This window comes from Dermacentor silvarum, chromosome 6 (assembly GCF_013339745.2).
Source record: "Dermacentor silvarum isolate Dsil-2018 chromosome 6, BIME_Dsil_1.4, whole genome shotgun sequence".
Taxonomy (NCBI): domain Eukaryota; kingdom Metazoa; phylum Arthropoda; class Arachnida; order Ixodida; family Ixodidae; genus Dermacentor; species Dermacentor silvarum.
In genome coordinates this window covers 163,360,400-163,387,618 of record NC_051159.1, presented here as the reverse complement: position 1 = coordinate 163,387,618, position 27,219 = coordinate 163,360,400, and the positions used below count along the sequence as shown (strand labels likewise).

Here is a 27,219-nt window from a genome sequence, read left to right as displayed (position 1 = left end):
CACTTGAGTGTCGTCGTCTGCGGTGACAACGCGCGGTCAGCAAGGCATCGTCTGCTCGCGACAAGCTCGGCTCCCGGCGGCCGCGCGCTGGCATGTTTACAAGGATCGCCCGTCAGAGGCGCTCGCCTCCGTACCGGTGGGGGGGGGGGGGGGGGTGTAAAGAGAAAAATTTGAGGGTTGGGCAGCGAGTTTGCGGCTTATGTTCCAGGGCAGGTACTACAAGCCAGCAGTAGCCTAGCCTGGCCTAGCCTGCCACTAAACGCATAAACTTTAGCGCGGCAGTTGTGCAAGTCGTAAGCTACTGCGAGTCACTAGTATGCTATACGCTCTTAAAAGTGAGAGGTGTGATAATTGTGACCAGGAAGACTAACAAGCCATTTGCTGAACAGGCTAGCGGCAGTATTTTTATATGTAACCGTTGTCGTGGGGGTAAGACACCAGGCTGTCGGCGCGAACCCCACTCCGGCAGGTAAGGACAAATTTTATGTTTAACTGTCATGAGTTCGTTGGTGAAGCGATGCGAAAGTGGTCTCTTGATTTGCTTTGTCGCATGCATGTGCTTTTGGGTGTGTCTGTAAAGCTTGAATGCTACGGTTCTACGGTTTCGCCGCGTTGCTGCTCAACCGCTGTTCATACGTTATACCGGTATAAAATTGCTAGTAGTGCATTCATAATGCTGCCGACTACGCGAAACGTTTAAGTAAAATGACATTGCTTCCAAATCAACATTTCAGCTGTCACGAGTTATGTGCGGCTGACAGACTTGTTCCGTGAGTCGCGGAAGTTAAGCTGATAAATATATGTTACTGAGAGAATAGTCTGGGAGGACCTTCGTAACTCCAAGATCTTTTCTGCCTGGGTTGGTTGCACTGCGTAGAAGTGGGTGACTGGTGTGGATATGCGCTTAAAGTTTGTGTCCTTGACTTCAAATGTTCTCACACCCTCTTATTTAAAAATATATATTTTTTTCATAAAGAGGCTTCGTCATTGTACAGTCCTGTTTGCTTTATTACCTGTTTCATGATAATGAATTCTGGGGTGCACTATAATAGTGAAAAGTCATGCCACCTGTTGCACCAATTCCATGAAGCTGAAGCATTTGTGACTGGTGGTTACTCGCAGATCAGACGTGCAAGAAGCCCCTGTGCAACAGCAACACTGTTGGGGCAATTGCACTGCTACAATGAGACGGGCAGAAGGGGCATACAGCTATTCACAGGCACTGAAAGGCGAACAACATGTTCCACTTTGTGATGACACTGATGAGACAAACCTGCATCTTCTTGCGATTGAGCCCAGTTGTGACACAGCTGCACTTGAGGTCAAGAAGCAAGGTTAGTGCTCTTACCTGCTTCTGCTACCTCTGTTCACTTGCTTTGCTACTGAAATAAAACTGCATCAAGGCCTCCCCTCAGGATCCTCCAGTGGGCAGAGCCTTATTGATAGCAAGTGCTGTAGCATTGGAGGGTGCAGTTCAGCCATTTACCTTGCAATAAATCCATTGCATGGTGGCATGATTTTGTGGCCTGCTGTGTCAATCCTGTAGCTGCTGGTGTTCAGGCATCTTTGGTGGTAGCTGTGCAGATAGCTAGCTGTGAATTTAGCTGATTCAGGCTCCGAGTATGTTCTCGGACTCCAATTATGTTCTGGATAGGCTTTTTTTTGCTGTTCCATTACTTTACAATACTTATCCAGCGCTGCGCCTTCGCTACCCGCCGTGGTTGCTTAGTGGCTATGGTATTGGGCTGCTAAGCACGAGGTCACGAGATCAAATCCCGGCCACGGCAGCCGCATTTCGATGAGGGCTAAATGCGAAAATACCTGTCTACTTAGATTTAGGTGCACATTAAAGAACCCAAATTGTTACGGAGGCCCCCACTACGGCGTGCCTCATAATCAAATCGTGGTTTTGGCACGCAAAACCCCATAATTTTTTTTAAGCGAAGATTTATATGTCTAGGCGAAATCGTATACGGCTAGGCGAAATCACCTGTGTACGCAAAACTATCATGATCAGCTTTGGCTCGAGCATTGTCTTCTTCCGCAGCTGGCTTGTTGGCGCCCCTCGGGTTGCGCTCAGTGCCACTGCTCCCGCATTCGTCGTCGTAGTCTTCTTCCACAGCTGGCTCCGTTGCCGCTCGTCATTCTAGCGTAGAATTTCACTTCTCTTCTGTCGTCGTAGTGGGGAGGCTGCGTCTACGGGGGTATGAGCCATTGCTTAAGAAGGTATGAGCCATTCATTGTCTTACGTAACGGACAGATTTTATTTTGAAGCAATTTAATTTCGAAGAATCGCAAGCAGCAATGCTGGGCGTATGCTGCTAACCAAGCCGCCGAGCAAACTCTAGACATCGAACACAAGCGACAGTGGCGGACTGCGGGCATACCGTCAGTGACGTGGTTCTCTCCTTGTGTGTGTAACCTCATAATTGAGATATACTTTAATGAACCCTTGGGATTAACCCAGTGATAAACACCGGGGCTGCACGTTTCAGCTTCGCTGGTTAACCATCTTCGCGGAGTGGAAGGGCTGATGAATTTTTTTTGCGGCACCTTCACAGGTGATCAAGGTCTTGTGTTGAGTTCATATATAAATAAAGCTTAACTGAACTAAGAACTAACAATATATATATATATAGGCGGCGGTCCCGGGTTCGAGTCCCGTACCAGGACAAGTTTTTCTTCAACTGCGAGGCTTTCTTTTGAGGAACCCATATGGGTTTCCTTTGTAGCAATTTCTACATTTGGGTGGATGTCTCATTTTCCCTTTAATATATATATAGGGTGTCTCAGCGAACACTTTCAGAATTTTTTAAAGGTTGCCTGTGGCAGATAGCACAATTCTACTTGATGAGCTGGTCTACTCGAAGAGGCGGACATTACTTGCACAAAAATTCACTAAAGTGTTTAACTAATAACCTTATGGGGCATATTGAAATTTACAAATTCTAGCCGTGGAGTTCGCAAGGCGGATCCACTTGGATTGAATTCTCAGGATGATGCCACTTCCGAGATATTAATTCCAGAACTTCGGGGAGAAATGCATTGGCGTTCGAATTACCTTTGTGCTTCAATGCATGAAACAACGTTTTGTTAAGAAACTAACTGCAACGCCAATGCATTTCTCCGCAAAGTTCTGGAATTAATCTCTAAACTGGTGTGATCCCGAGAATTCGTTCCTGAGAATTCTAGCCGTGGAGCTTACAAGGCGGATTGCCTTGTAAACTCCACGGCTAGAATTTGTAAATTGCAATATGGGCCATAAGGTTATTAGTTAAAAAGTTAATTAGTTAATTTTGTTAATCAGTCGAATATGCATTTCAATTTTTTGTGCAAGTAATGTCCGCCTCTTCGAGTAGACCAGCTCATGAACTAGAATTGTGCTATTCGCCACAGGTAATGTTTAAACATTTTTGAAAGTGTTCGCTGAAACACCCGGTATATGTAGAATATAAACATATAAAGCAGTCTGTATATGCAGAAGACTGATCTTTCTGATTTGGCATGGGACATAAATAGTACTAGTGCGGGGGCTAATTGGCAGATTATCCTGGGCTTAGTACTGCTAGGGTGAATTGGGTTGTAAAATTTCTAGCATTCTTTGCATTTGGGCAAGCAAGGCACCCTCGCATTGCAGCGTTTTATGCCTTGCACCTTGTCATCTGTTGATTTTGTGCTGAGCAGGATGGTCGTGTATCTGTGCAGTGGAGCAGCATCCACCAGTGCCAGACCTTTATGACCTGCAGCAACAGCTAGGTGAGGCTGGTCCGTGTTCCGACACCGGTTCGACGTCTTCTGGCTCTGAAACCTGCTTGCAAAAGAGCAAGGTGGGTTGTTTGCATGTTGCATTTCTGGCAAGTCGCCTTTAAGGTTGTGTCTAGGTTGTTGCATTTTTATTTGCTAGCGTTTTGCTCCCGAGCACACGAGGGTTGGACCGTCCTGTGTCTAACCGTGCGCGGCTTAGCCGTGTCCGGGGAAAAGGGGATCCTGGGGGTTAAACCAATGCCGAGTGCTTGGACCCTTATGGCCCCTCGGCGGAGGCAACACGCCCCTTTGGCCTCGGCTTCACGTAGACGGCAAGCCCAGACTGACCCACCCGGGGGAAATCGGTAGTTGCCTTTTTCTGTCTCTCTCTCTCCCTCCAACCTTCGTCTTTCTCTCTCACTTTCCATCTCTCCTGTCTTCTCTTCGCTTCACTTCCAATTTTCCAGGCAGCAAGGGTTAACCTGGTGTGATTTATTCAACTTTGGGTCTATTATATTAGGTTATAGTAGCTATGTACAGACGCCGTCTGTGTCTCCCTCGGGTCTTGTAGCGTCCCCTTGTTGGGCTCGGTGGTGGGCGGCTGGCATAGCTACCGAAATTGTCGTTACCTTTATGACTTTTTCGCCATTCCTCGACTCCTTGATCGCCCTCTGAAACGAGGGTGCACTGAAGTATTCAAGTTTTTTGGCCGCCAAGTTGATAATTTTCCAAGATTTCATGTTATACATTCTGAGAAAGCAGAAAAGTCAGCAAGAATCGTCTCACCTTTCCTGGTTGCGAAATCACTGACGGAAGCGTTTGGCCCAGGTGGGCCTGATGGGGAAACTAGCTTGTAGCCTTGCTCAGTTGAGAATGCTGATGTCACTGCAAGGCTGCCATGGTGGCAAGTGAAAATCGCAGATTTTTTTGCTGTCTGCTCGCAAATAAAACTTGTCTGTGTGTGTGTTTGTGTGGGAATTGAGACAGTTGTTTTTTTTCCTGGTAAGTCTATAGCTGCTCATCTGCCATTTCTGGTTAGTTATTACATTATTTAATGTGTACCTGATCCACGTTCCCTGCGAACTACGTATTAATGAGCTTTTACTGTATTACACATAGCAATGAGCATGACAGTTCACAAAACACTTCAACAAAAGCAAACATGTGTGCCTGACTGCTGTGCTTGTTGCTTAAAAAAATATAAAGACTAAAGCAGCAGAAACTACATGGCTAATTAAAAGCTGCATGATGGCACAGGAGGCACGGATGCAACAGACGTAACTAAGTGCACAATATTAGCCCTATGGAACGCAAAAAGCATGTAGAAGTACACCGCAATTTTTTACAACATGGCAGCAGATGCCACGCGCACCTTTTTCAGACAGCCATTGTCTGCTAGCTGTTTGCGTTAGTCTGAGCAAAAATATGCTGACAGCTGTGAGAGTCTGAGGACAGTCCAGGACTTCCACTTTGAAAAACGAATGCAATTCTGGCAGCTCTCGGACTGGTGGGGGGAGCTTCTGAAGTTGCTAGAGGAAATCTAATGCGGGAAAGCAGTTCCAAGTAGTCCGGGTCTGTCGGGGACAAATAATCGACAAGGCTAGCTCACTGCATCCACGCCTTGGACACCATTCTCCTTTGCTTCATATAGTATGCTGTCTTATCCTTATCTTATCTTCATATAGTGTGCGTGTTGGCTGCATTGCTTAGAAGTGGATATCTGAGGTTGATACCGTATGCACTTAAGTTTTATGTCCTTGTTCTTGTTCCCATTCCAGCAGATTGTAAGCTGCACCAGGCAGTCCACCCTTTCTCTCTCTCTCTCTCTCTCATTTTTAATAGTGAGGCTGCGTTACTGTATTGGTGCTCTTTGCTTTATTACTTGTTTGATGATCGTTTATGAATGTCAGGGTGAGCTATAATGGTCGGCAGTCATGCCACCTATGTTACCAACTTCATGAGGCTGAAGCTTTTGTTGTTGGTGCTTACTCGCAGATTATAGGTGCAAGCAACTCCTCTGCAACAGCAAGACTAGAGGAGAAGGGTTGTGGACTACTTACGAGTACTTGCACTGCTGCAATGAGACGGTCAGAAGGGACGTACAGCTATTCAGAGGCACTGAAAGGTGAAAGATGCGTTTCACTTCATGGTGGCACTGATGAGACAAACCTGCATCCACTGGATATTGAGCCCAGATGTGACACAACTGTGCGAGAGGTCAAGAAGCAAGGTTGGTGTATTCTTACAGCTTCTACCTCTGAGTACTTAGACTTTGCTCACTGAAGCAAAACTGCATCAAGCTCTTCAGTTCTGTCCTCACTGCAGTGATGAATTTCATAACATTGTTCTTTCTAGTAATAAACAGTCGGTTTTTCATGCTTTCTTTTTTGGATGGCATTCTATCAAGCACAGGTGGCACTTAGCTGTTGCTACTGGTGTTCCCCAACATCATTAGAAGCAGCTTGACTTGGCAAAGAGCCTCCAACCATCAAAAGTAGGCATCATTGGTGGCTGTTCAGGTTTAAGGTTCTAACAAAAACTTTCTTTTTATGGTGGTTATGTCTGCTGTGTTGTCTCATTACAGTGGTAAATAATGTTTACAGGAGTGACTGCCAATAAGACAAGTGATTTGGCATCAGCATTTTACCCGTCTGAGTTGCATGTGTGCGTTACCGACTTACCCTTGACAGATGATGCATGTACTAACTTTGCGGGTTATTGAGAAGAGTACCCCGCACTGTGGTTATTGAAGGCATATGTGCTTGTTAGAGTTGAAGCAAGATATTCAACCCAGCTGATCAAGCTGCTCAGTGTGGGAGTTGGTTTCTATGAGAAGAGTTGATGTAGCAGTTGTGAAGAGAGGCAAAAGTTATAATATAAGACCTAACAATATTTTCCGGGAAACGGTTATATTATTCACATGGGGCTAGTGAACCAGACTGTGGCATGTACATGAGGTAGAGCCATATTGATTACAAGTGCTGTAGCTTTAGAGGGCACCATTTGCCTTGCAGTAGATCCATTGCACGGCAGCATGATGATTTTGTAGCCTGTGGTGTCAATCCTGTGGCTGCTGGGGTTCAGGCATCCATGGTTGCCAAAGGTGTTAGGAAGCTGAGGTGACACATGATGCTTCCACATCAGCTTTGTCGGCAATCTGTGATAGCCATGTAGCTAGCTAGTCTAGTTGAGAAATTGCACGTGTCGGCTGCTGCTTCAGTCAGACTCTGAGTATGTTTTGGATAGGCTTTGTTTTTCTGTTCCACTAGTTCGCAATGCTTATCTAGTGCGCTGGGCCTTTAGAGGTGATCAGCACCCTGTGCAGAGTACTCGGTATAACTAAGAGATTAAATAACTGACCTTTGTGATTCTGCATGGGTTGTAAAAACTTGTGAGGGCTTATTGGTAGGTGATTCAAGGGTCAGTATTGCTAGGGCATCATAGAAATTAGGTTCTTGTCACATTTTTAACTTTCTCAGCATCTGGACAAACAAAATACTTTTGCATGACAGTGTTTTTGATGCACAGAAAAAGTCTAATCAAATTTCTTGCACCTTGTTATGTGTTCATTTTATGTTGAGCAGTATTGTCGTGTGTATTTGTACAGTGGAGCAGCATCCACCGGTGGCAGACTTTTTTGACCTGCAGCGGCAGCTAGAAAGGGTTGCACCTTTTTCTGACCCAACTTTCACATCTAGCTCTGAGGCCTTCTCACAAAGGAGCAAGGTAGGTTGGTTTCATGCTACGATTCTTGCACGTTGCCTATAATTTTGCGTCTAGGTTGTCTTATTTCAATTTGCTAGCATTTTGCTACATCTTCAAATTCGTGACAGAGCCATTTTGATTTAAGGAAACTGGCCTGGCCTTTCCCACCTCTTCTACTGAAAGGTGACATTGTAAAAATGTTTAGCAGCTGCAATTTTGGAACATGTTTAAAGATTCCTTAAGATTATAATCAACCCTCTTTGGTCCAGTGATTCCTGTAAGAATCGTAATTTTGCAGGAAATATGGCACTGAGAAAAAACAAACAACCAAACTATTTTCTGAAATGTGAGTGTTGCAATGATGATTACATAATTGTTTACTTTTTGCCACTGATAAATATGGCTCTCTGTAATATTTCACGAATGTCCATGCATTGCATCTCGTTAAAGTTGCGCTTTATTTTTGGAGCCTGCTGCCTAACGCATATACCCTGTTTTAGGTGGCACAAAAATGGTCTTCAAATAATCTGTGGCCATATTTCTCGCCGTTCTGACTTGGAATTCAGGATTCTGAAGAACCACATGGTGCTTACAAAACATGCTGTTTTTGGTACTTCATGAGAAGAACCTTCGATTCATTACCAGTAACACCAGTGGGAATTTTCTACTTTTCCCTGACTTTTTATTTGTTCAGATGCATCTAATATAAAATTCTCACTTCGTGTAAAGAATTCAGACCATAAAGGGTTAATGAAAAGAAGTAGTTTATTGATTTGAAAATGTAGAGAGGTCAGCCGGAGTACGGAGCATCTGGCCTGCTACTCTACGTAAGGGAAGGGAAAGAGGGGAAGAAAGAGGGTCACAATGGGGGATGATAATGGGAGGAACTAGGTGAAAGGACACATTTCATAAATGATTATCACAAGCGTGAGTCCAGGCCCGTGTTGCCTAAGAAACGTGAAAAAGCACGCATTGCCTCAATTGTCTGCCAACTCTGTGGCCCTGCGCCTAGCAAGAGGTCCTCCGACATTGGTCTATTATATAAATGCCTCAAGGTGGCTGCCAGTATGAGTCTTTCGGGTGGGTTAATGAAAAACCCTGCAGTAAAAGGCATAGCCTGATATGTAAAACCTATACTACTCAATAGTATTATCAGAATCTCTTTTTTTTTTTTTTTTACGGGACACTGGTGGGTAGCGAATGATCGGCTCTGCTTGAATGCCCGCACTGTAGTTGCATGACTTTCAGTAGTTCACATTCGGATGATTAAAAATTTTTAAATGTGAGGTAACTCACATTCATTGCAAATTTTACTTGACTGGTCATGTTTTCAAGTCAATCTGTCTTGCCACTTGCCAATTCGAGCAAGGCTTTCAGATAAATGAACATTTTTGGTTTCCATTGGCAGCACGAATGCACACACAGATGCCCGCATTTGTGCCCCTGTACAAAGTCTCCTCCCCCCTTCTCTTGTACTCAATGTTGTCCGACTCACGCCTGCTTTTCCAGATGCACTCCTCGTACATGCTTCTGTCAACAATCGGGCATGCTGGTCTTTTCAGCATTTTAACCCTTTATTGATGAGTGTTGCCTACAGGCAACATACCAGAAAAAAAAAATTTTTTTCTTGCCGAGTTTCAGAATTGAGTACGAAGTTTCTGGCCCTTTGGCCAACACTGAATGACAGGTGGCAAGCGTCATTTGTCGGTTTAGAGCAGGAACACTGGATGAGGAAGAAGTTTGGCACGTGACTCACTGTCTTTTGAAAGCAAGGTCAGAAAGGACAGGCCAATGCAAGATATCCAACTGTAGGGGTGTCACACATGTGATGTAAAGCAAATCAAATGTGAACCTGTGGTTCACATATCATAGCTGTCTATACAAATTGAAAACGAAGCCTTAGGTGGTCTGGGGCCCACTTTGTTTTCTGCCTGAGGTTTTCCCCCTATTCCCGAAAAAATTTTCGCAGAATATATATTTTTCGTTGATTATGCTTGTTCTCAATGTGGTTTGCACATTTAGATAGAAAATAATTTTTTTTCTGGTTATTTATATGCCTCGTCTTTAAAGGGTTAAACCGTGTGAATTATTGCCGTTGTTTGGACAATACCTTGAAGAATTTGGCTTTGTTTTTTTCTGCGACACAAATGTTTGTCACAGAGGCGAGCCGTATTAGTGCGTTGTTGGCCGTGTCCTATCTGCTTTTGTCAATTAAGCCTTTTCCTTGCTCGTCCATTTCAGAGCAAAGCTCAGATTGTGAAGATAGTTCACATGGTGAAAAAAAGATTGCCAGAATACGAGGAGTGAGTACTTTTCATTTATCTCTGGTTGCCTTGCTGCTTTAGAGACTCCCTTAAATGCATGCTAAAGGCAAATGCTAGCTTGAGATAAAGTGATCGGTGTTGCAAGGTGCCCAAACAGTCGCTTTTACAAAGTACAGAGATTTCATGAAAAAAATGACTTCAAGAGCAGGAATAGCTCTGCCACTGTGAAAATGCAGCGTCACCTCCAATGACATGGCATGTGCCATTTATTATTGGTAAATTGTAGTTAACCAAGAATAATAAAAAAAGGGAATTGTATTACATTTAAAAAAGAAAACGTCCTTTCTCCAATATTATTTAATTTGCCTACAGAAGTCAACTGATTCCATCTTTTTGCACTGCTCTGTAGACATAAGTTATGCGAGTATGGCACCCTCTTGGCACACGCCTCTGACTTCTAGCACCCAGTAGATTGAGTAGAACTTGACATCCCATCAGCACAGATAGGTGGGAGACACCATTCATCGTGGAGGTATTGTGGACCCATCGGTCATAATTTTCTCAGCAACAAAGTCATATCTTGTCATGAGACTAACATGGAGAAGGTTCTGCATGGGAAGACTGGTTCAGTGTCTGCCTTTAGTGTCCCTTTAACCTCTTATTGCTTGAATTTTTCACCTGAGGTGAAACAGTTAGGTTGGACTTAGAAGTACCCCTACATATGTGAGCTCAGGGTGGTTGAAATTAGTGTTGCATTATTTGCTGCCTTAGGGTAAATTTTGTAGTCTTGTTAGGAAAGTAAAACTCATCTAGTGTAAAAGAGTGTCTTTATATCTGCACATTTATATGCATGCCATGGCAAAAACGCTTGTGTACTGTGCATTAAGTGCACATTAAAGAAGCCCAGGTGGTCAGAATTGTGTCTCGTGATCAAATTGGGGTTTTGGCACGTAAAACTGCAGAACTTAAGCATCATATTTCAGCTCTCACGAAGGGGCCCTGCAATGCAAGTTTAGCATCTATTTTTTTTTTGTTTGCTAGTAGCATAGTATAGGTTGTGGTGATGCCTCAATTGCCATAACAGCACAGGCATCAGAGTATTTAGTACATTAGGTTAATTCAACTCCGATTAAATAGATTTTTTGGTTCATTTGATCCAGTCTAAAGGTTGGCCCAGCACCCATACTTTTTATGGACTAAGACTTGTTATTTTGACCCAGAAATTGACTCTTGTTGGGTAATTCGAACTTGATGGGTGAGCACACATGCGCCTGACCTCAAAGTCACCGTAGTCGTGATCCTAATCATCGGCCTTGGCAATGTTATGAGACAGTCAATGCACCGATACACCATCTCCTGCAGAACATGCCGATCTTCAGCTTGCTCTTGAAGTGTAAATGCCATCTAAGTGACCTTGTGTGCGGTGTGACAGAGGTGGCTTTTGCCTCCACTTCTCACAAGTCTAAGCCCGCACTAGCGACTGCTCTCCAAAGGTGCCGGCATGAGGGCAGCAAATACGGACCGAAACTGGCATGGTGCATACTCTAATAATTTGAATTGATTTTTTTTGCTGTACAGGCAGCATAAAATATTTCGGAAGGTCTTGCGGTAGTTTTTTTGCATGTATCGAAATTTGATTGTTTCCTCGATAGCTGCAGGCGACGCATCGACGTGAAGAGGAGGCAGCGCAATATGCTTAGTCGCCTGCTTAAGTTAGTAAATGGTGCTTCTCACACTCGTAACGGTACAGTGTCTTTTTCGTCTTGAGGTGCAGTGGTGATAGCAATGCAGAACGAACTGAGCAGCGCCTTCTAAGAAGACGTGCTCCACCGCAACCCACGAAGGAGTGATGATTTGAGGAAGCGTGTACGTAGCCAGCAGGTGGCCCATTGGCTAGACGCTTGAGGTGCTTCCTGGCAGTCCTTGCGACAAGTGACGAATTCTAGATTTCCATAACCGAGCGACGAGAACGAGCGCTCTGTTTCCGTGACAGCCCATTTCGTCGCTCAAAGTCGTCGCTTGTCGCTGTCACGCACAAAATTGATTACATGGAGTTTGGGCTTCACAGTCTCAAGTGAAAATGGCAGTTCATGATGAATCGCATAGTACTGTATTTGCATGATTCTACCGCTCCCCCGATTGTAATGCGCTATTATATTACTGCCCAAATATAAAAAAAAAATAACTTGGTACCGATTCTACCACGCACATCAAGTAATGAAACCTGAGTCGATGCGTACCGCGTTGAAACGATTTTTTGGAACCTACAAAGGCAAACAAGCATCTGTTTTTTTCCATCCTGCCTCTAGACTACCTCGACAAAAGGCAGTTGAGCAGATGCACTATGACAGGCATACAGCTAATTGGAAAATGGTGACCGCATACCAAGGCATAGACAAACAACATCCGTTCGATGAGAGTGTGGCTAGCTACCTTGCATTGAGCATTTTATTTTTAGTGAGATTCGGTTTAGGTTTTGATTTTGAGTAGAATTAGTTACAATTGTAACATGCATGCAAATTTGAACGCACTTTTTGTTAAAGAAAGATGCATGTTAGAAGTGTGCAAATACGGTACTTACCCAATGCTAAGGCCCACCTTTTTTCCAAGGAAATTGGAGCGAATATTGCTTTCATATTAAAATTGAATATGAAGCTGCATTGGCAGCGTTAACAATTAGCAGATTAAATATTTGTTAGCAGATATAAATTCTCTTGCGCAACTTATTTTCGAAAAAGCAAACTACCAAGTAATTTTTTAGGTGACAATAAAGTCCCCAAAATTTATTTAATGTGTGCAGTTTTATACATGGTTTATTGTTGAATACATAGATAAAGTATCATAATTATTTTTTACAAATGGGATAGTATTCACACAACTTAGTTTTTTTAAATAGTTTTGACACAAGGAGGGCCTGTATATTGAAACATTCCATTCCATTGTAAGCCCAGGGACATGTGGCCGTAGTGAAAGAGAGGCATGCCATGTGAGCGCCCACAAGAAAGCTCAGTGTTGCGCACTCTTCGGATAAACGAAGCAAATGAGAAACTTGCAGTTATCAAATGTTAGATTACTAGGCTAGATGCTGTTGTTTGTCATCATGCTTCTCGCAAAAAGAAACGCACGTGTGGTAGTATTGCCGGTTTGTGAGCACCTGTCTGTAAGCAAGGTAACTGCATGCCTGCGGAAGACCCATGCGGGCGAGCATGTCACGGTAGCACTTTGAGTGATAGGGAACGAGATAGAAATAAATTTTCTTGATGCCTGCAAGTGCGAACAAAGTGTGTGAGAATGAGGATTATAAAGCGCGTGGATTATAAAGGCAAAGTGGAAATACTCCCAAGCTATCGAGGTAGCAGACACCATAGAACGAAGGATAAAATCAGCTATAATGGAAACCGAGGGGTGGCAGCACAATAATAATTTTTTCTAGAAGCCGTGAAAGTTTGCAGCACCTCCTAAGCAATGTTAGGTGGCAATTTCAGAAAAGGTGCGTTTTTTTTTAGTTTTTTTTTTGCAAATCTTCGGTCACCGCCATACATATGTAGCCGGGACCATTTAAGATTTGTTTTCACCACCATACATGCATGGCAATGACCCTCTAAGGTATAAGTTAAGCGGGGGCCACCATCCTGTTTACGATCATTCTGGAGTCATTCAAGCAATACAGAATACCATAAGCAGTAGATCGCATGGAGGTCGACATGTGACTCATAGCAATAAAGAACTGTTTGAGAGTAAGGATGGTGAACATTAAGCGTAAACAAACTTCCATTGTATGAAAGTAAACTCCGTGGTTTTTACCTTCTCCTGAATGCCAGAATCTGAGGCATGCTACATTTTTCTAGTAATAAAGTGCGCATTAAATTTTGGTGATCATTTTCTACTTCTTAGCCAAAAAAACTGGTTGCATGTTAGAATAGATGAAATATACTGCCAAATAAAGCAATGTGTACTACTGACCACTTAGCTCGAAGCATACCTTTGCTTTCGCTGAAGGTCTCTTCTTGCTCTCCCCTTCCTGTCCACACCAAACTTATTCTTTTCTTTCTTTTGCTATTTCTGTAAACTAGAAGCGATGCAACCAATATCAGTTTTCTGGCAACTTTCTACCCTTTTTTCCTCGTGAAGGAGTAAGCTGAAATCTGCAAGTCCTTCACAGTTCTTGCTTGACCTGCCTGCGCCATTCGTTAACACAAAACTTTTTCTTTTCTTTCTTTGCTATTTCTGTGAACTAAAAGCGATGCAACCAATTTCAGTTTTCTGGCAACTTCCTACCCTTTCTTCCTCGTGAAGGAGTAAGCTGAAATCGGCGAGTCCTTCACAGCTCTTGCCTGACCTGCCTGCGCCATCGTTAGCATAGGTACGTGCCCCCAAAATGACATTGCCAAAAAGCGCGGGCATTGACTGTGACAACAAAACCATCTTGATATGAAAGCTTTCGGTAAACAATGAAGGAAACCTGCCGCAGTAGCCCAGTGGCTACAGTCATTGTGCTGCTGAGATCGCAGATTTGACCCCTGCTGCGGCATCTGCATTTCGATGGTAGCGAAATGCAAAAGTGCTCATATACTTAGATTTAGGTGCCCATTAAAGGTGGTCAAAATTAATCCAATGTCCTTCGCTATGTGGTGCCTCACTGGGATCGTGGTTTCTGCCCATAAAATCCTGAATTTTTTTTTTTTCTTTTATTCAGCACAGTTCTGGAAGTGCTACTCTTATTGGTAGCAGCACTGGTGGATTGAAATGTGAAAGACAATACTATTTTTATTTTTTGAATTAAAAAAATTTTCTTTTTGTGCTTCTCTTGAGTTTAAGGTTGTGTAACCCTTGTTTGCATGCACTGATTTTCATAATTAATCTTGCATTGGACTCGGAATCCTAAGAAGAGCCCTTTGAAGTGAAATGATTTACTAAGTCCCTTTTAAGCGTCCTTTTTCAGTTAAGCAGCTCACAACCAATGTTGTTAACAGGGGTCCTGAGCCACCCCTCAGGTTTGGTGGAAAAAACACAGCCCGTGGATAGCATATACTGCTATGAACACCTCGGCCAAATTTTGCAGTCGTGTGCGGTGTGTGGTGTGCAGTGTTCGTGTAGCACTAACTTGTACTGCTAGTCAGGTGTTCTCATGCACAGCGCGCAAAATTGTGCACTGCGTGAAACGAGACAAATGAAACAGCTAGCGTGCTACACTGTGAGTGGAAGTGCGCTGCGCAGAAAAAATAAAATAAAAAAAAAGCGAGGAAAAACAAAACAAAAATGAAGGTGGGGCCTGTGACGTATGTATCACGCAATCCTCCAGCTTCGGTATGGGAGAACGCAGGGAAGGAATTATGCTTGCGGAGGCTAGACGGGGCAAGTGGAGAGAGTGTCTGTGTTGACGGTGAAGCTCGCCTCCCAAAATCATGGGTTTGCGGCACTGAAATATTTCTATCTCCGCTATTAATGAACCAATTTGAAAACTTCTTGTGGTAGAATGCTCCCTAGAAGGCATGTAACAACCTCCAGTGTATAAGCAAAATTTTCTATGTGGCCTGGTGTGGCCCTTTCACTAAGCAAAAAATCTGAGTTTCAAATTTCGATGGGAATTGGGTACTTCCGGAGGTAGGGCTATCGTACTATATTACCAACAATCGTATTGGCCGCGCCCGTCTGCTGTAGGAATGAAAATTTGGCCACACTGCTTATCAGTGCCGTAGTCATCGGGTCTTGCTAAGTTCGATTAGTTTTGAACACTCGACTAGCCTGAAACCACGCAAAACCTAATGTCAGACGACACGTAGGCATGCTAGTGTGTGCTCACTCCTGGCCGCTCCCGGCTGGATGCCTTGGCAGACTTTGCTTCGTATTGAGGTACTGTGCAAAATGAGCAATTTGGATGTGGCTACTATCAGTTGATAAAGCTTTGCAGGTCCACACAACGTAGCACGGTCAGGCTGGAGCACATGAGCGCGAGCGTGTGTTCCAGCCCTTTCATGCACATAGTTAGGCACTACAGTTTCATGTAGCTGCGTCTGCAGCGTATCATAGATATACAGTTAAACCTGGATATAACGAAATTGACAAATTCCCGAAAATCTTCGTTATAAAGAGGATTTCGTTATATGCATGTTCGGCACGAAAATTCGAAAAATAAACGTTTACCGTATTTACTCGATTTTAATGCGCCCTCAATTGTAACGCGCACCCGTTTTCCGTTTTCGTCGAAGCACTCATCCTGGAATGTCACACCAGGTACCGGATGCGTGGACGCGTGTCGTTTCGCACAAGCGCGAGGCATCGGAAACGACGAGCGAGCGTCACGATGGCGTCGTAGCGTCGTATAGTGTTGCAGTAGAACCTCGCTGTTACGTTCCAGGGGGCTGCGTTTTCGCGGCTGTTACGTCGTTTTCGACTGGTCCCGGCACAGCTCCCTTAGAACTCAATGCATTGGTAACCCCGCTGTTACGTCGCAACTGTGGGGCCGTTCCCGCATCATACGTTGCGAACTGCCATCCCGCGCCGGCCCGAGCGGCCATTTTAACTTTTCATGTCGCTTGGCTTGGTGGCTTGACGATGGCATTAGCCGCCCAAAGTGCCGGGGGCGACAACTGTGACATATTTTCGGTTTCCGCCAGCAAAAGTATGGCCCTTGAGATACGTATTTGCTATATAAAGATGGTGTCCATGACGCGTTGTGGCCCTAAAATTGGTTTTGGCTCATAGATATTCCGTATATAAGGGTACGGCCACGCTAGCGGCAAAAAACGCGCGCGTCATGCAGCGAGCGGCAAGTTGCCGCGCGTCAGCGCCTTGCCGCGAGGCCACCGTGGCACGCGCGTCGTCTCGCCGCGTGGCAGCGCGATAAGATCTCCCGCGCTCTCCGAACGGGCGAGCAACACCGCGAGCGCTCGTTGTTTCATGCAAGAGACGACGATCGTCGATTGAAAACCCGGCGCGGACCGGCGGCGTTCCGGTTGTGATGGCTCCGTGACGTCACCCTCGTCGCTCTTGATTGGTTCTTCATCACGCGGCATTTGCCGCAGAACTCATTTCGCGCGGCACGCCGCAAGACCCCCGATTCCTTCCGCTTTTGCCGCGCGCGGCATGACGCGTTGCCGCGCTTTTCTGACGCGCGTTCTTGCTGCGTGTTTTTGCCGCTAGCGTGGCCGTACCCCAAATTCCAAGGGCGATAACGCAGTCGCCGCGCACCGTATGCTGTATGTGCAAGTGAAAACGTGCGAGGGGAGCCGACGACCCCGTCTAAATATCGCGCGCGCAAGAGAAGCAGGGAGGAAGCGCGCCTTCCGTTGCGCTCGTGGCACCGGCGAGGGAGCGAGGGGGGAGGGTTAGCGGGGCGGCGCGCGGTCGCGCAGGCCGTATCTTGAAAGCGATCTGCGTTGGGGCAGAGTCTAGCAGTGTAGGTGCGTCGGCGGCTCGTAGCTTTCTGCCTGCTGTGCGTTCTCGGCGCTCAGTTTGCGTTGAAGCGATAGAAAACAGCACGAAGGTCACTTCGCTCGCTTCTCCAGCGGCGCTTCCACACGCCGCCAGCGTTTGACAGCGCGTGTCCGCGCTCATCGAGTCTGATGTGCCACAGCGTGTACCAGCGCGTCGGCAACATCAGCTGGAAAAGGAGAGAGTGCCGGTTTGGCGGGCTAGGCCAGCTGCAGCAAGCGGCAGGATCAGATTTGAATGAAGGGAGGGGGAAAGGTCACGCCCGCGGCGGCAAGATCGCCGGGGGGGTCGAGGGATGCAGGGCCGCCTCGCACATGCACGCACGCACACGTGCGCTCGCTTCGCATTCCATCGCGGCGGAGAAGGTGCTTCCGGTTGCTGCTCGTGCAAAAATGACAAAATTTGGGGCGAAATCTCTAGGTGGTCGGAGGGAAGAATTTGTTATATCGAGGGGGTCTCCCGCTGCCACTTCGTTACGTAGAGGTCTCAAATACATGTGCTTCTAGGGAGTAACGGCGGGGAACCGAAAAACTTCGTTATATCCAGGAATTCGTTATATGGAGGTTCGTTATAAGCAGGTTTAACTGTAGCAGCCATTATGACGAGCCCACTTGCTGAGCTCGATGTGACTCGCTGGGGACAACCGTGTGCTCTGATCGGTATCTGTGGGTGACATGACTCGAGGCCCAAGCGCCAACATCTGACGAACAGGTTGTCTGCCCCCGAGGTGTGTTGGCATCATGGTCGAGTCTTGTTGTGTTAGGAATTCTTTCAACGCGAGTCCAGAGTGTGGCATCCATCGCTTAGCTGACGTGCATGCTGCCGACCTACTCGCATGAGCGAACAGAAAGATGAAGTCTGTTCAAACCTTCTAAATTGTGCGATTGCCATAGAGATAAGTGCGAAAGGGGATGTGTTAATCATGCCACTCGGTGCGAGAATAGCCGCACGTAGCTATCTAGCGCACTGTAGCCCAGCAAAGTGATGAGACCAAGGAGCTTTAAAAAAAAGCTGAGGGATAGCCCCCCAAATTTGCTACATCGTAGGCACCAAAATCTGAAGTAGTGACGTCTACGTGAACATCCAAAATAAAATTTGAACTGTGCGCTATGGTGATGTTCAGTAGGCAGAGTGCTGTGGGTACCGGCACGCTATGCTGTAGCCTTTGCGGTGCAAGGCATTGAAGAAGGACGGGGAGCACTGCGAAGGGGATCAAAGGTGATCTTTGATTGCCAATAACTCTGCTTCTGCTGAATGCACTGAAGTGCTTTTTGCTGCAAAATATTTCTGAGATAGTGTATTTTAACGTCAAATGCATTTCTCGATTTTGTTAAAAAGTGGTTCAGGACCCCTTGAGAGTCGCAACAATTGGCTTGACACAGTTGAAGTGACTAGATTGTGCCTCTAACTGCATGTGCGAGCAATTGTTAATGTGCACAAACACACTGATTGCTGAATGTAGTCTCGAGAAGGCCTAGAATGGAGCTGTAGTAGCATACAATTTCTAGCGAATCCTTGTGCTAATGTGTGCAGGCAGGAGATCCACAAACACGTGGTTGACCTACGCAGATCGCAGGGTGGCTTCTCGCATATGAAGTTGAATGCCATTGTCGCCCTTGTGCTCAGCCACATGAGGAACATTGCACACGGTGAGTCTGTCTATGCTTCCTTATTTGTGACGTTGTGCCAATAACTTCGGCCAGCATGTAATGTCCGCGCAGTGCTGCAAATCTGTCCTAAAATCCCTATATCTAGGGGAATTTCTCTAGATCTAGTGATTTAGGTCTTCTTTAGGGAAAAAGAATGTTGAAATCTAGGGAAAATTTGTACTAGGATGTGAAGGAAAGAACTTGGAGACGTAAGAAACCACTGTTATGACACCATGATGACTAAAACCTGAATCTGCTGACGCAACGGTTTGATTTCAGTCACTGAAAATTGTCTTTGCATTAGCATGTGAACAGTGACTGATGGTCGTCCTGCTTTGCAGTCAATGCATCTCGCCATGTAAAGGGCAAGGTGTGGGTATCTTGGGCTTGTTAATGGAGCACAGTTAGGTGCACTATTGTTGTTTGCACCTCAAGCTGCCCTGCTGATTTATGTGCCCCTTAATTAAATATTTATCTGTAACCAGGGAAACAAACATATGCTGCAACACCAAACAAAGCAGCATACGCTAATCACAGCGTAAGTGGACACATTTACCTAGCGTTGAGCACGACAAGCTGGTTGGGGTGCAGCCCAGCCTACTGTGCACGCAAATTAACCTGGGACCGCCCATAGGCAGAGCAACCTTGGACATAGTCGTTAAAATGACTTTTGGCACAGATGAAAGAAAAAATTGGCCGCGTATCTGTGTTCTCTGATGCAAATGATAAGTAAGCACGCCTGAGTGTAATGGTGCTACGTCAGCAAAATTTATTGCACATATTTTACATTGGCGTTGTGAAGTGGCACACCATTTTGACACAAGCTGCATTCCTAAGGGTGGTCCAGCACCCATATTTTTTTACAATTCTCGTAAGGTTCTTTGTCAGTCTTGGCATTTCGTTGTTGTCTAAACTTGTTTAAACATGCTGACGTCCTCTTTGAATGTGGGGCGGCTTCCAGCAGGAGGTCACGTTGGTAGCACAAGTTGTGTGGGACATCATATCAGCTTGAGTGCAGCTATTTTATCATTTGAATATTTTAAAACAAGCTTAGAAATAAATTTAACCAATAAATTTTGAAGTCTCTTTGCATAATGCAAAAAATTATCTTTGCACAAGTTGTATTGACAAACTGAACAACCTTATCTTAGAAAAATCTAGAGAAATTTAGACAACTTTCTTATCCGTGTTAGGGAAAAACTGGCTTTGGAGGTTGGCAGCACTGTACAGTCTGTGCCACATGTGCACAAGAAATGCTGTCACGTGCTTGATGCCAGTTAACAATTCTGTGGATCTGGAAACACAATGGACTAACTTCTACCTTTGCCCTATAAGTGAAAGTGCTATTTAATGCCTAATGCTTTGTTTGTGCTTAAGGCTGTTTCTCATGCCAGTGAATGATGTTGCTCTAGTCGCTTGCTGAAAACCATTCGCATTCTGTGCATTGTGTATTGGCTGTGCGCATTCCAACCTTTTGGTGTTTTGTTGTCGTGACCTTGTGGTGCTTTTTGAGAGCGGTACTTTGTTTGCACACAATGAAAATCAAAAATGCAGATAGAAAAGGTAAAAATGTGATCTTTCTAAGAATAGTTAAACATTTAAGCGTCATAATGCATAAAAGAAGTGACTACGATGGTGGCAGTGTAATATAGGTGCCTTTTGCATGTGATTCACATACCAGACCTGGGAGATAACCGACTATTTTTCGCTTTGGTCAGCGTTTACAAGCAAAAAAAAAAAAAGAAAATTGAAAATTGCTGTCAACGTACTTGACCTTAATCATCAGCTACAACTACCGAAATTTGGAGCCAAATTTTTGGGTTGAGGCATGTACAACAGCTGTCGCACACTTTGCTACTCCAATGCTTGCTTGTTTGAGCTGTGCTGCATCTGGATTATAAATGACTGGCTGGCACTGCTGCCAGTTTATACTTATTCAAAGCCAAGCCTTTATTTAGGCCACTAGAGTGTTCTGTCATTTTGTTGTTTCTCCACGACTCTCTTGTTTTCTGCGAGATCTGTAGATGGTGCCTAGAGTGTACTATATATATATTCCAGTGTACCATGTACCTTTGTGCTTGGACATCATAATGCACATCTCCTTCAATCATTATCGAAATGAACTTGTAAGCGACTACATAAAATATTCACCCCAGATGTAAAGTCGAATGCATGTGAAACTACATTATATGGTAACAATTTAAGTATCTTCTTCCTATCAGCTTTTGTCAAAAATGACACTAATTTGATCTAGGCAGCTGTTGTCACAAACTACAGAAAGCATCTGTGAAATGACATGCAGAGCAGCTTGTCAGCGGTCGTATGCATGCCCGCAAAAATCTCTGCCTTCCAATAAATAACTTCTCTCTCTCTCCCAAGCAGATAGTCAAAGAGCATGACAAAGGACTTGTTATTTTGTTTACTAAAGCTGCAGCCACATGCATTTGATGTTTGAGTGGCAGGTTTTGCCGTCGCGGAAGGTGATCTGTCGCTTGTTGGGTTGCCAGTTTGGGCCAGCCAGAAAATTTCGTTTGTTGCTCAGAAATCCGTGTGGTGACTTCGGGAAGGGACAGTGTGATTTCGCGGAAACATGGCAGCAACCAGGCCACGTGCTTCGATCTGAATTTGCTCTTTTTGCCATTCGCTAGTAGTAAAAAGTAAAAATGATACTGTCTCTTTAAGAAATTCTTTTTTTGTGAATTATTCGAACATTGGACGGTCTTCTTGGAGTCCAAGTAATCTATTGGCGACTACATAGGCAAATGTGTCTTACATCTATAACCTCCTTATTTCAGGTTGTTAGTATTTGGTACGCAACAGGCCTTTCTTCTCATTTATGAAATATCATCTTTGACTTTAGTGGATTCAGCCTTTTGCAAGAGCTGTCATTCTCCTCCCATTTTACACTCCTCTGACATTTAAAGGGGTCCTGAACCACCCCTCACCCTTTGAACTTGGTAAGGAAACAGTCCGTGGATAGCATACACTGCTGTGAACATCTCGGCCAAATTTTGCAGTTGTGAGCGTCGCGGGAAGCTCGTAAGCGGTGCATGAAGTCACCTTTCTCTCAAATGCTCTCTTTTCAACAGAAGCCTGCTCCTCACTCTTTTCAGGCTGCTTTATTTCGTTATATAGCAGATTCCCATATGCGGCTGCTATTGACTAATAGCTGACATCAGTCAAGAAGGGTGTTTGGATCAGCGCGCTTCTTCCTACTGTTACTGAGTATGTTTATCAACACAGTTTAATAGGCACGCTGAAGAAAGCGAAAATCTGCTTTAGAATTTCAGTACAAATGACGTCCTACTGGAAGAAGCCGACTATCATCTACTTAGGCTCGGCCGTCATTGTAGGAATTAAACTTTGGCCACCCTGCTTGCCAGTGTTGTAGCTGTCTGGTCTTCCTAATTGGGACTTTAGTCGGGTACAACTTAAGAAGGCAGGAGAGGCTCGGCCCAGATGACCGCAGCGTGGCAGCTGATTGTCTCCGCGACTAAGGAAATAATCCCGCTGACGCAACTCGGTTCATTTCGAAGCGCGGGCTGCCATATTCTCCGTCGGCGGGGTCACCGGCCATCTGGCTCGTGACGTCGGTCTAGAATGTGCGCACATTGGTGGAGGCTTGTATGCATCTGCCTTTAAGGGGCATATGTCGCTGCTTTCTAAAGTTGTACCCGACTATAGTTTTGAACACTAAACTAACCTCGAACCATGCGAAACTTAAAGCCAGACCTCACGCACGCTTGCCAGCGTGCACTCACTCTTGGCTACTCCTGGTTAGATGCCTTGGCAGACTTTGCTTTGCATTGAGCTATTGATAGCACTTCAATATGCGTAAGTTGGATGTGGCTACTATCTGTTGGTCAAGCTGGTGCATGACAAAGCCGGTCCCCACCGTGTGGCACAACCAAACTGGAGCGTACGAGCGAGAGCCCGCACTCAAGCCCTTTTGTGCACAAATCAAACGCTGTGCATGTGCACTACAGTTGCATGTATCTGCGGTCTGCTACGTAAAGTATCTACCGCGGTCACCACAAGGTGCTGCGAAGAGTGCGCTGGCTGAGCGCACTGCGGCTCACTGAGGACAACTGCGTTTGGCTAAAATTTGGCGCGTCATAGGTGCCAATATTGGAAGTAGTGGCGTCTACGTGAACATCCGAAATCAAATTTGAACTGCGCTCCATGGTGATGTTCAGTAGGCGGAGTGTTGTGGGCATGCCTCGCTCTGCCGTAGCCTTCGCAGTGCAAGGCATTGAAGGAACGGAAGCGCTGCGAAGGTGATCGTACGTGACCTTTGATTGCCAATAACTCGGCTTCTGCTGAACGCATTGAAGTACTTTTAGCAGCAAAGTATTTCGGGAATAGTCTATTTTAATTTCAAATGTATTTCTCGTCTTTGTGATGAAAAGTGGTTTAGGGCCGCTTTAGTACTGCTGAGTGGGACCCTATATGGTATACCCTACACAAACAGTCATTAGCTTTCTTTCCCCTTTTTGTTCTTTCTGTGTCCCTCTACATTTTGCTGCATGCAAAAGCATAGCATTCAGCTACTTTTGTCGACTCGCTTCTCCTTTCACTTTGCGTATTCAGTATATGGATAATTGCAAAATGGTCGAAGTCAGCACTTTACTAAACCCTCAAAACAACTGGAAACATGTGGCTGACCAGCTTGCAGGAAATGTGCAAGACCTTGGTGTTTACAAGCAAGTGCAACTAGCATTTCTCATTTTGACCGACCAGTGACAACTTTTGGAGCATTAGAAATGTATTGGAGTTGCGGTTTTGTAATTGTTCTCATGTGCACTCACTACTTTAGAAGGGCAGGCTGTACTGCTGTTATGCAAATTCCTTGCTGCAGACATGGCGAAGCACTTGTTTATAAGCAGTGTGAGGACAGACGAGGTTCCAGTGCTTTTTGATAAAATAGGCAGTTTTGAACCTGAATGGTTGTTTAGATGACTTCCTCATGTGCTGCATTTTTTGATAAACATATTGTGTCCACTGTCGCTGCTTCGTTGCCTTTTTGTTATAGTATTGCCACAATAGTTAGTCATGCTGAGACCTGTCTTAGAAGACGACAAAACTCATTTGTTGTTTACACCATGAGAAGCATGTGTAGTGTGTCACACTTGCTTGACACAAGCTCACGTGTCACCGTGCGAATTGCTCCGGCAAACCAGTTCTGAAAGTACATCCAACTCTAAGCCTATGAGACACTTCTGATAAAAGCTATTTTTGCTCTGGATCTCAAATTTTATTGAATCGTGCTTGCTATACAGCTGGTGGGTGCTGAAGTTGGTGTGTTGTCATTGTCATCCTGGGAAAAGGTACCATTGTGCTTCTTTTTATGGAATATTTAGAACAGCAAACCATCTGCATGTACACCCGTGAGCAAAAGTATACAGACCAGGGGAGCATGTGCCCAGCTACATCAGCACGCCAACTTCTCACGTGGTGCAGGCTGTCGAGAGTAGCACTTAAGCGCCGGTGCGCATGTGCATCTCCTCATATCTGACGGCCGGTCATACTGCTTTCCTTGTCAACGTACTCTGCTTGTCGACTAAACATTCAACGGGCAGCCGCTTGTGCTGCTTCCTCTGCTCTGTCATATCTGCGCCGCTGTCACTAAGTGACTGCGGCATTGTGGGCTCGCTTGTTCTTCGTGCATTGCATTCCTTCAGTTAAAGCGTGGCCTACTGACTTCTTTCGCATCTTTTGATGACTCGGGCACAATGCTTGCTTCTTCCTGCCATGCTTGGTGTTATCGGAAGTGCTTCCGAAATCTTCTGCCGACATGCTACTGCTACATACTTTCAAGTGCCGGTACAGTGTTGCTATACTTTTCCGCGACAAAGGACCCTGATTGGAAAACCGTGCTTGAATAAGCAGCAGCAAATATTGGTAGTGCCTCTGGTAACATAAGGCGGCAGCGCCACAGTAAGAAGCATGGTATTCTGCACGAGTCATCAACAGGCGCGAGAGAAGTCGATAAGCTGCGCAATAACCGAATAAATGCGATGTGCGATGGACGCGCGGGCCATGGCTCTACCGGCACTCACTTAGTGAAACAGCGGCACAGATGTGCCGGAGCATAGTAAATGGCACACGCGGCTACTCATTGAACATTTAGTCAACGAGCAGCGTAGCTCTAGCTCGTCAAGAAAAGCAACATGTCATGCCGGCAGATATGATGAGACGTGCCCACGCATCGCCGCTCGAGCACTAATCTTGACAGCAGGCACCATGCCATAAGATGGTGTGTCGATGCAGTTTGGCATGCGCTCCCGTTTTCCGTGTAGTTTTGCTCACGGGTGTACAGTGTATTAAGCAACGTAACCAATTTACCAATTCCTCAGTTTTCTTTATTTGGAAGCAACTTTGATGCTTGCTCAGTGACATTCATTTTTTCTGTTTGTTTTATTTGTGCCTAGATGCAGCATCTACAGTCAAGCCTGCTTCTTAAGTCATCATGCAGCTTCTGCCTTGGCCACATGCTTCTTGAATGTTCTCTATAGTGACCAAACATTGTTGATGTTTTGTTTTTACTGAACTTGCTTAAGATGACTTTTGCGACTGTGATATGCACATAGAGACTGTCTACTTTGGTGAAAACGTGCGATGTATGCCCAAGATCTATTTTTATTGAATCAAGAGTGTGGCTGTTATAATGAACCATTGTTACTTTGATTATCCCAGCTATGTTGCTTAGGCAATGATGCTGCCACAAAAGTCTGTTTCCAATGACACATGTTAGCGCTATTTGTGTAGATATGCATGTTTGGTGCAAATAAACAGTTCAATTTAAAGCAAAGCCTCCTTTGCCTTTTCCTGCTGAGCACGAGGTCGTGGGATCGAATCCCGGCCGTGGCGGCTGCATTTCGATGGGGGCGAAATGCGAAAACACCCGTGTACTTAAATTTAGGTGCACATTAAAGAACCCCAGGTGGTCCAAATTTCCGGAGTCCCCACTACGACATGCCTCATAATCAGATCGTGGTTCTGGCACGTAAAACCCCATAATTAAATTTTTTTCCTTTGCCTCTTTGATTTTCCCTCTACTGCTGATGCTGTCTTGCCGATTGGCCAGTACCACACATAGTGCAAACAAGCATAGGATATACGGTTGAACATCGATATAGCAAAGTCGGTAAAATCGGCACTTCGTTATATTGAAGTGTTACATTGAAATTTGACATTTTATGCAAGTAATTAGTTGCCGACGGATTTTTCATTAAAGGGCCTCTCACCAGGTCTGGCCATTTTGAGCTGACAAGTGCAATGCATACAATTTACGCTAACGATTGTGTCTGCTAAGTATTGCATTGCTACGCACTGCGGAAAGAGCTGAAATTTCAAACCAAACGCTGTTTGGCCCTTCTCGCGGGCGCCGTGCTCCCAGCCGGAGTGACGTATATATCGCAGGTGCGCTATGCATATCGCCGTGCTGTGACGTCGCTCATAGTGACCCGTGACTTCAACAATTATTCAAGGCAACATCAGTTATTTCTTTAATCTGTTACTTCAGTAGACCAATTAAAGTTTAGAGAAATAATAAAACGCAAATCGAATGTCTGCGTGTTTTTTGTTTTACTTCGTACCGTTGTAGGAGAGATGTACTTCCGTTTTGTCTGCTTGCTCCCAAAACTCATTTTCTATCGTGTTTCAGCGCGCGATCAATCTGTCTGATCTGCTTGTGTCTGCCTCAGTGTTCGTGTAGCACTGACTTAAACCACTAGTCACGTGTTCTTGGGCACAGCGCGCAAAATTGTGCGCTGCGCGAGACGAGACAAATGCAACAGCCCGCGCGCAACACCGTCAGCTGAAGTCCGCCGGGCTGCAAAAAAGTGAGGGGGAAAAAAGAGAGAGAGGAGGGCTTCATGACATATGCGTCACGCGATCCTCGAGCTCCGGTATGGGAGAACGCAGATAATGAATTCGGCTTGTGGAGGCTAGACGGGGCAAGTGGAGATAGTGTACGTTGGTGGTGAAGCTTGCCTCCTGAACTCTTGGGTTGGCGGCACTTAAATATTTATATCTCGGCTGTTAATGAACCAATTTGAAATATTTTTTTTGCGGTAGAACACTCCCTAGAGGGCACGTAACAACTTGCAGCGTGTAACCTAAGTTTTCTATGTGGCCTGTTGAGAGGCGCTTTAAAGGGTCCTAACCACCCCTCGGGCTCGGTAAAAACGCAGTCCGCGGATGGCATACACGACTCTGAACATCTCAACCAAATGTTGCGGTCGTGCTCGACGTGTGGAGCTCGCAAGCGGAGCGCCAAGTCGCATATATCGCATTTTTCAAACGAGACCTTCTCGCCCGCTTTAAAGCTGCCGGCGGCATACATATCTCGTCACATGCAAGATTCTCATGGACGGCTGCTATTCACTGATAGCTGACATCAATCAAGAAGAGTGTTTGGA

General features: G+C 45.2%; 1 protein-coding gene across 4 annotated transcripts; it reads left to right on the top strand.

Annotated features, from left to right (window-relative positions):
* Window positions 1-225: 225 nt before the first annotated feature.
* Window positions 226-26,431, top strand: LOC119456323 (uncharacterized). 4 transcript variants are annotated; one of them, XR_007467589.1, is made up of 8 exons: window positions 226-469; window positions 1,123-1,334; window positions 3,685-3,827; window positions 5,740-5,974; window positions 7,352-7,470; window positions 9,691-9,752; window positions 13,973-14,076; window positions 18,681-18,799. XR_007467589.1 is itself a non-coding variant. In XM_049669736.1 (8 exons), the coding sequence occupies exons 2-8, from the start codon at window positions 1,184-1,186 to the stop codon at window positions 25,257-25,259; spliced, it is 852 nt and encodes a 283-aa protein (XP_049525693.1). In that variant the 5' UTR covers window positions 227-469; window positions 1,123-1,183; the 3' UTR covers window positions 25,260-26,431. The 4 variants fall into 4 exon arrangements, 3 of the variants coding, with proteins under 3 accessions (XP_049525693.1, XP_049525692.1, XP_037573954.1); XM_049669736.1 differs by lacking the exon at window positions 13,973-14,076 and adding an exon at window positions 25,234-26,431 and having other exon boundaries at window positions 227-469; window positions 18,681-18,796; XM_049669735.1 differs by lacking the exon at window positions 13,973-14,076 and adding an exon at window positions 25,228-26,431 and having other exon boundaries at window positions 230-469; window positions 18,681-18,796.
* Window positions 26,432-27,219: the final 788 nt, after the last annotated feature.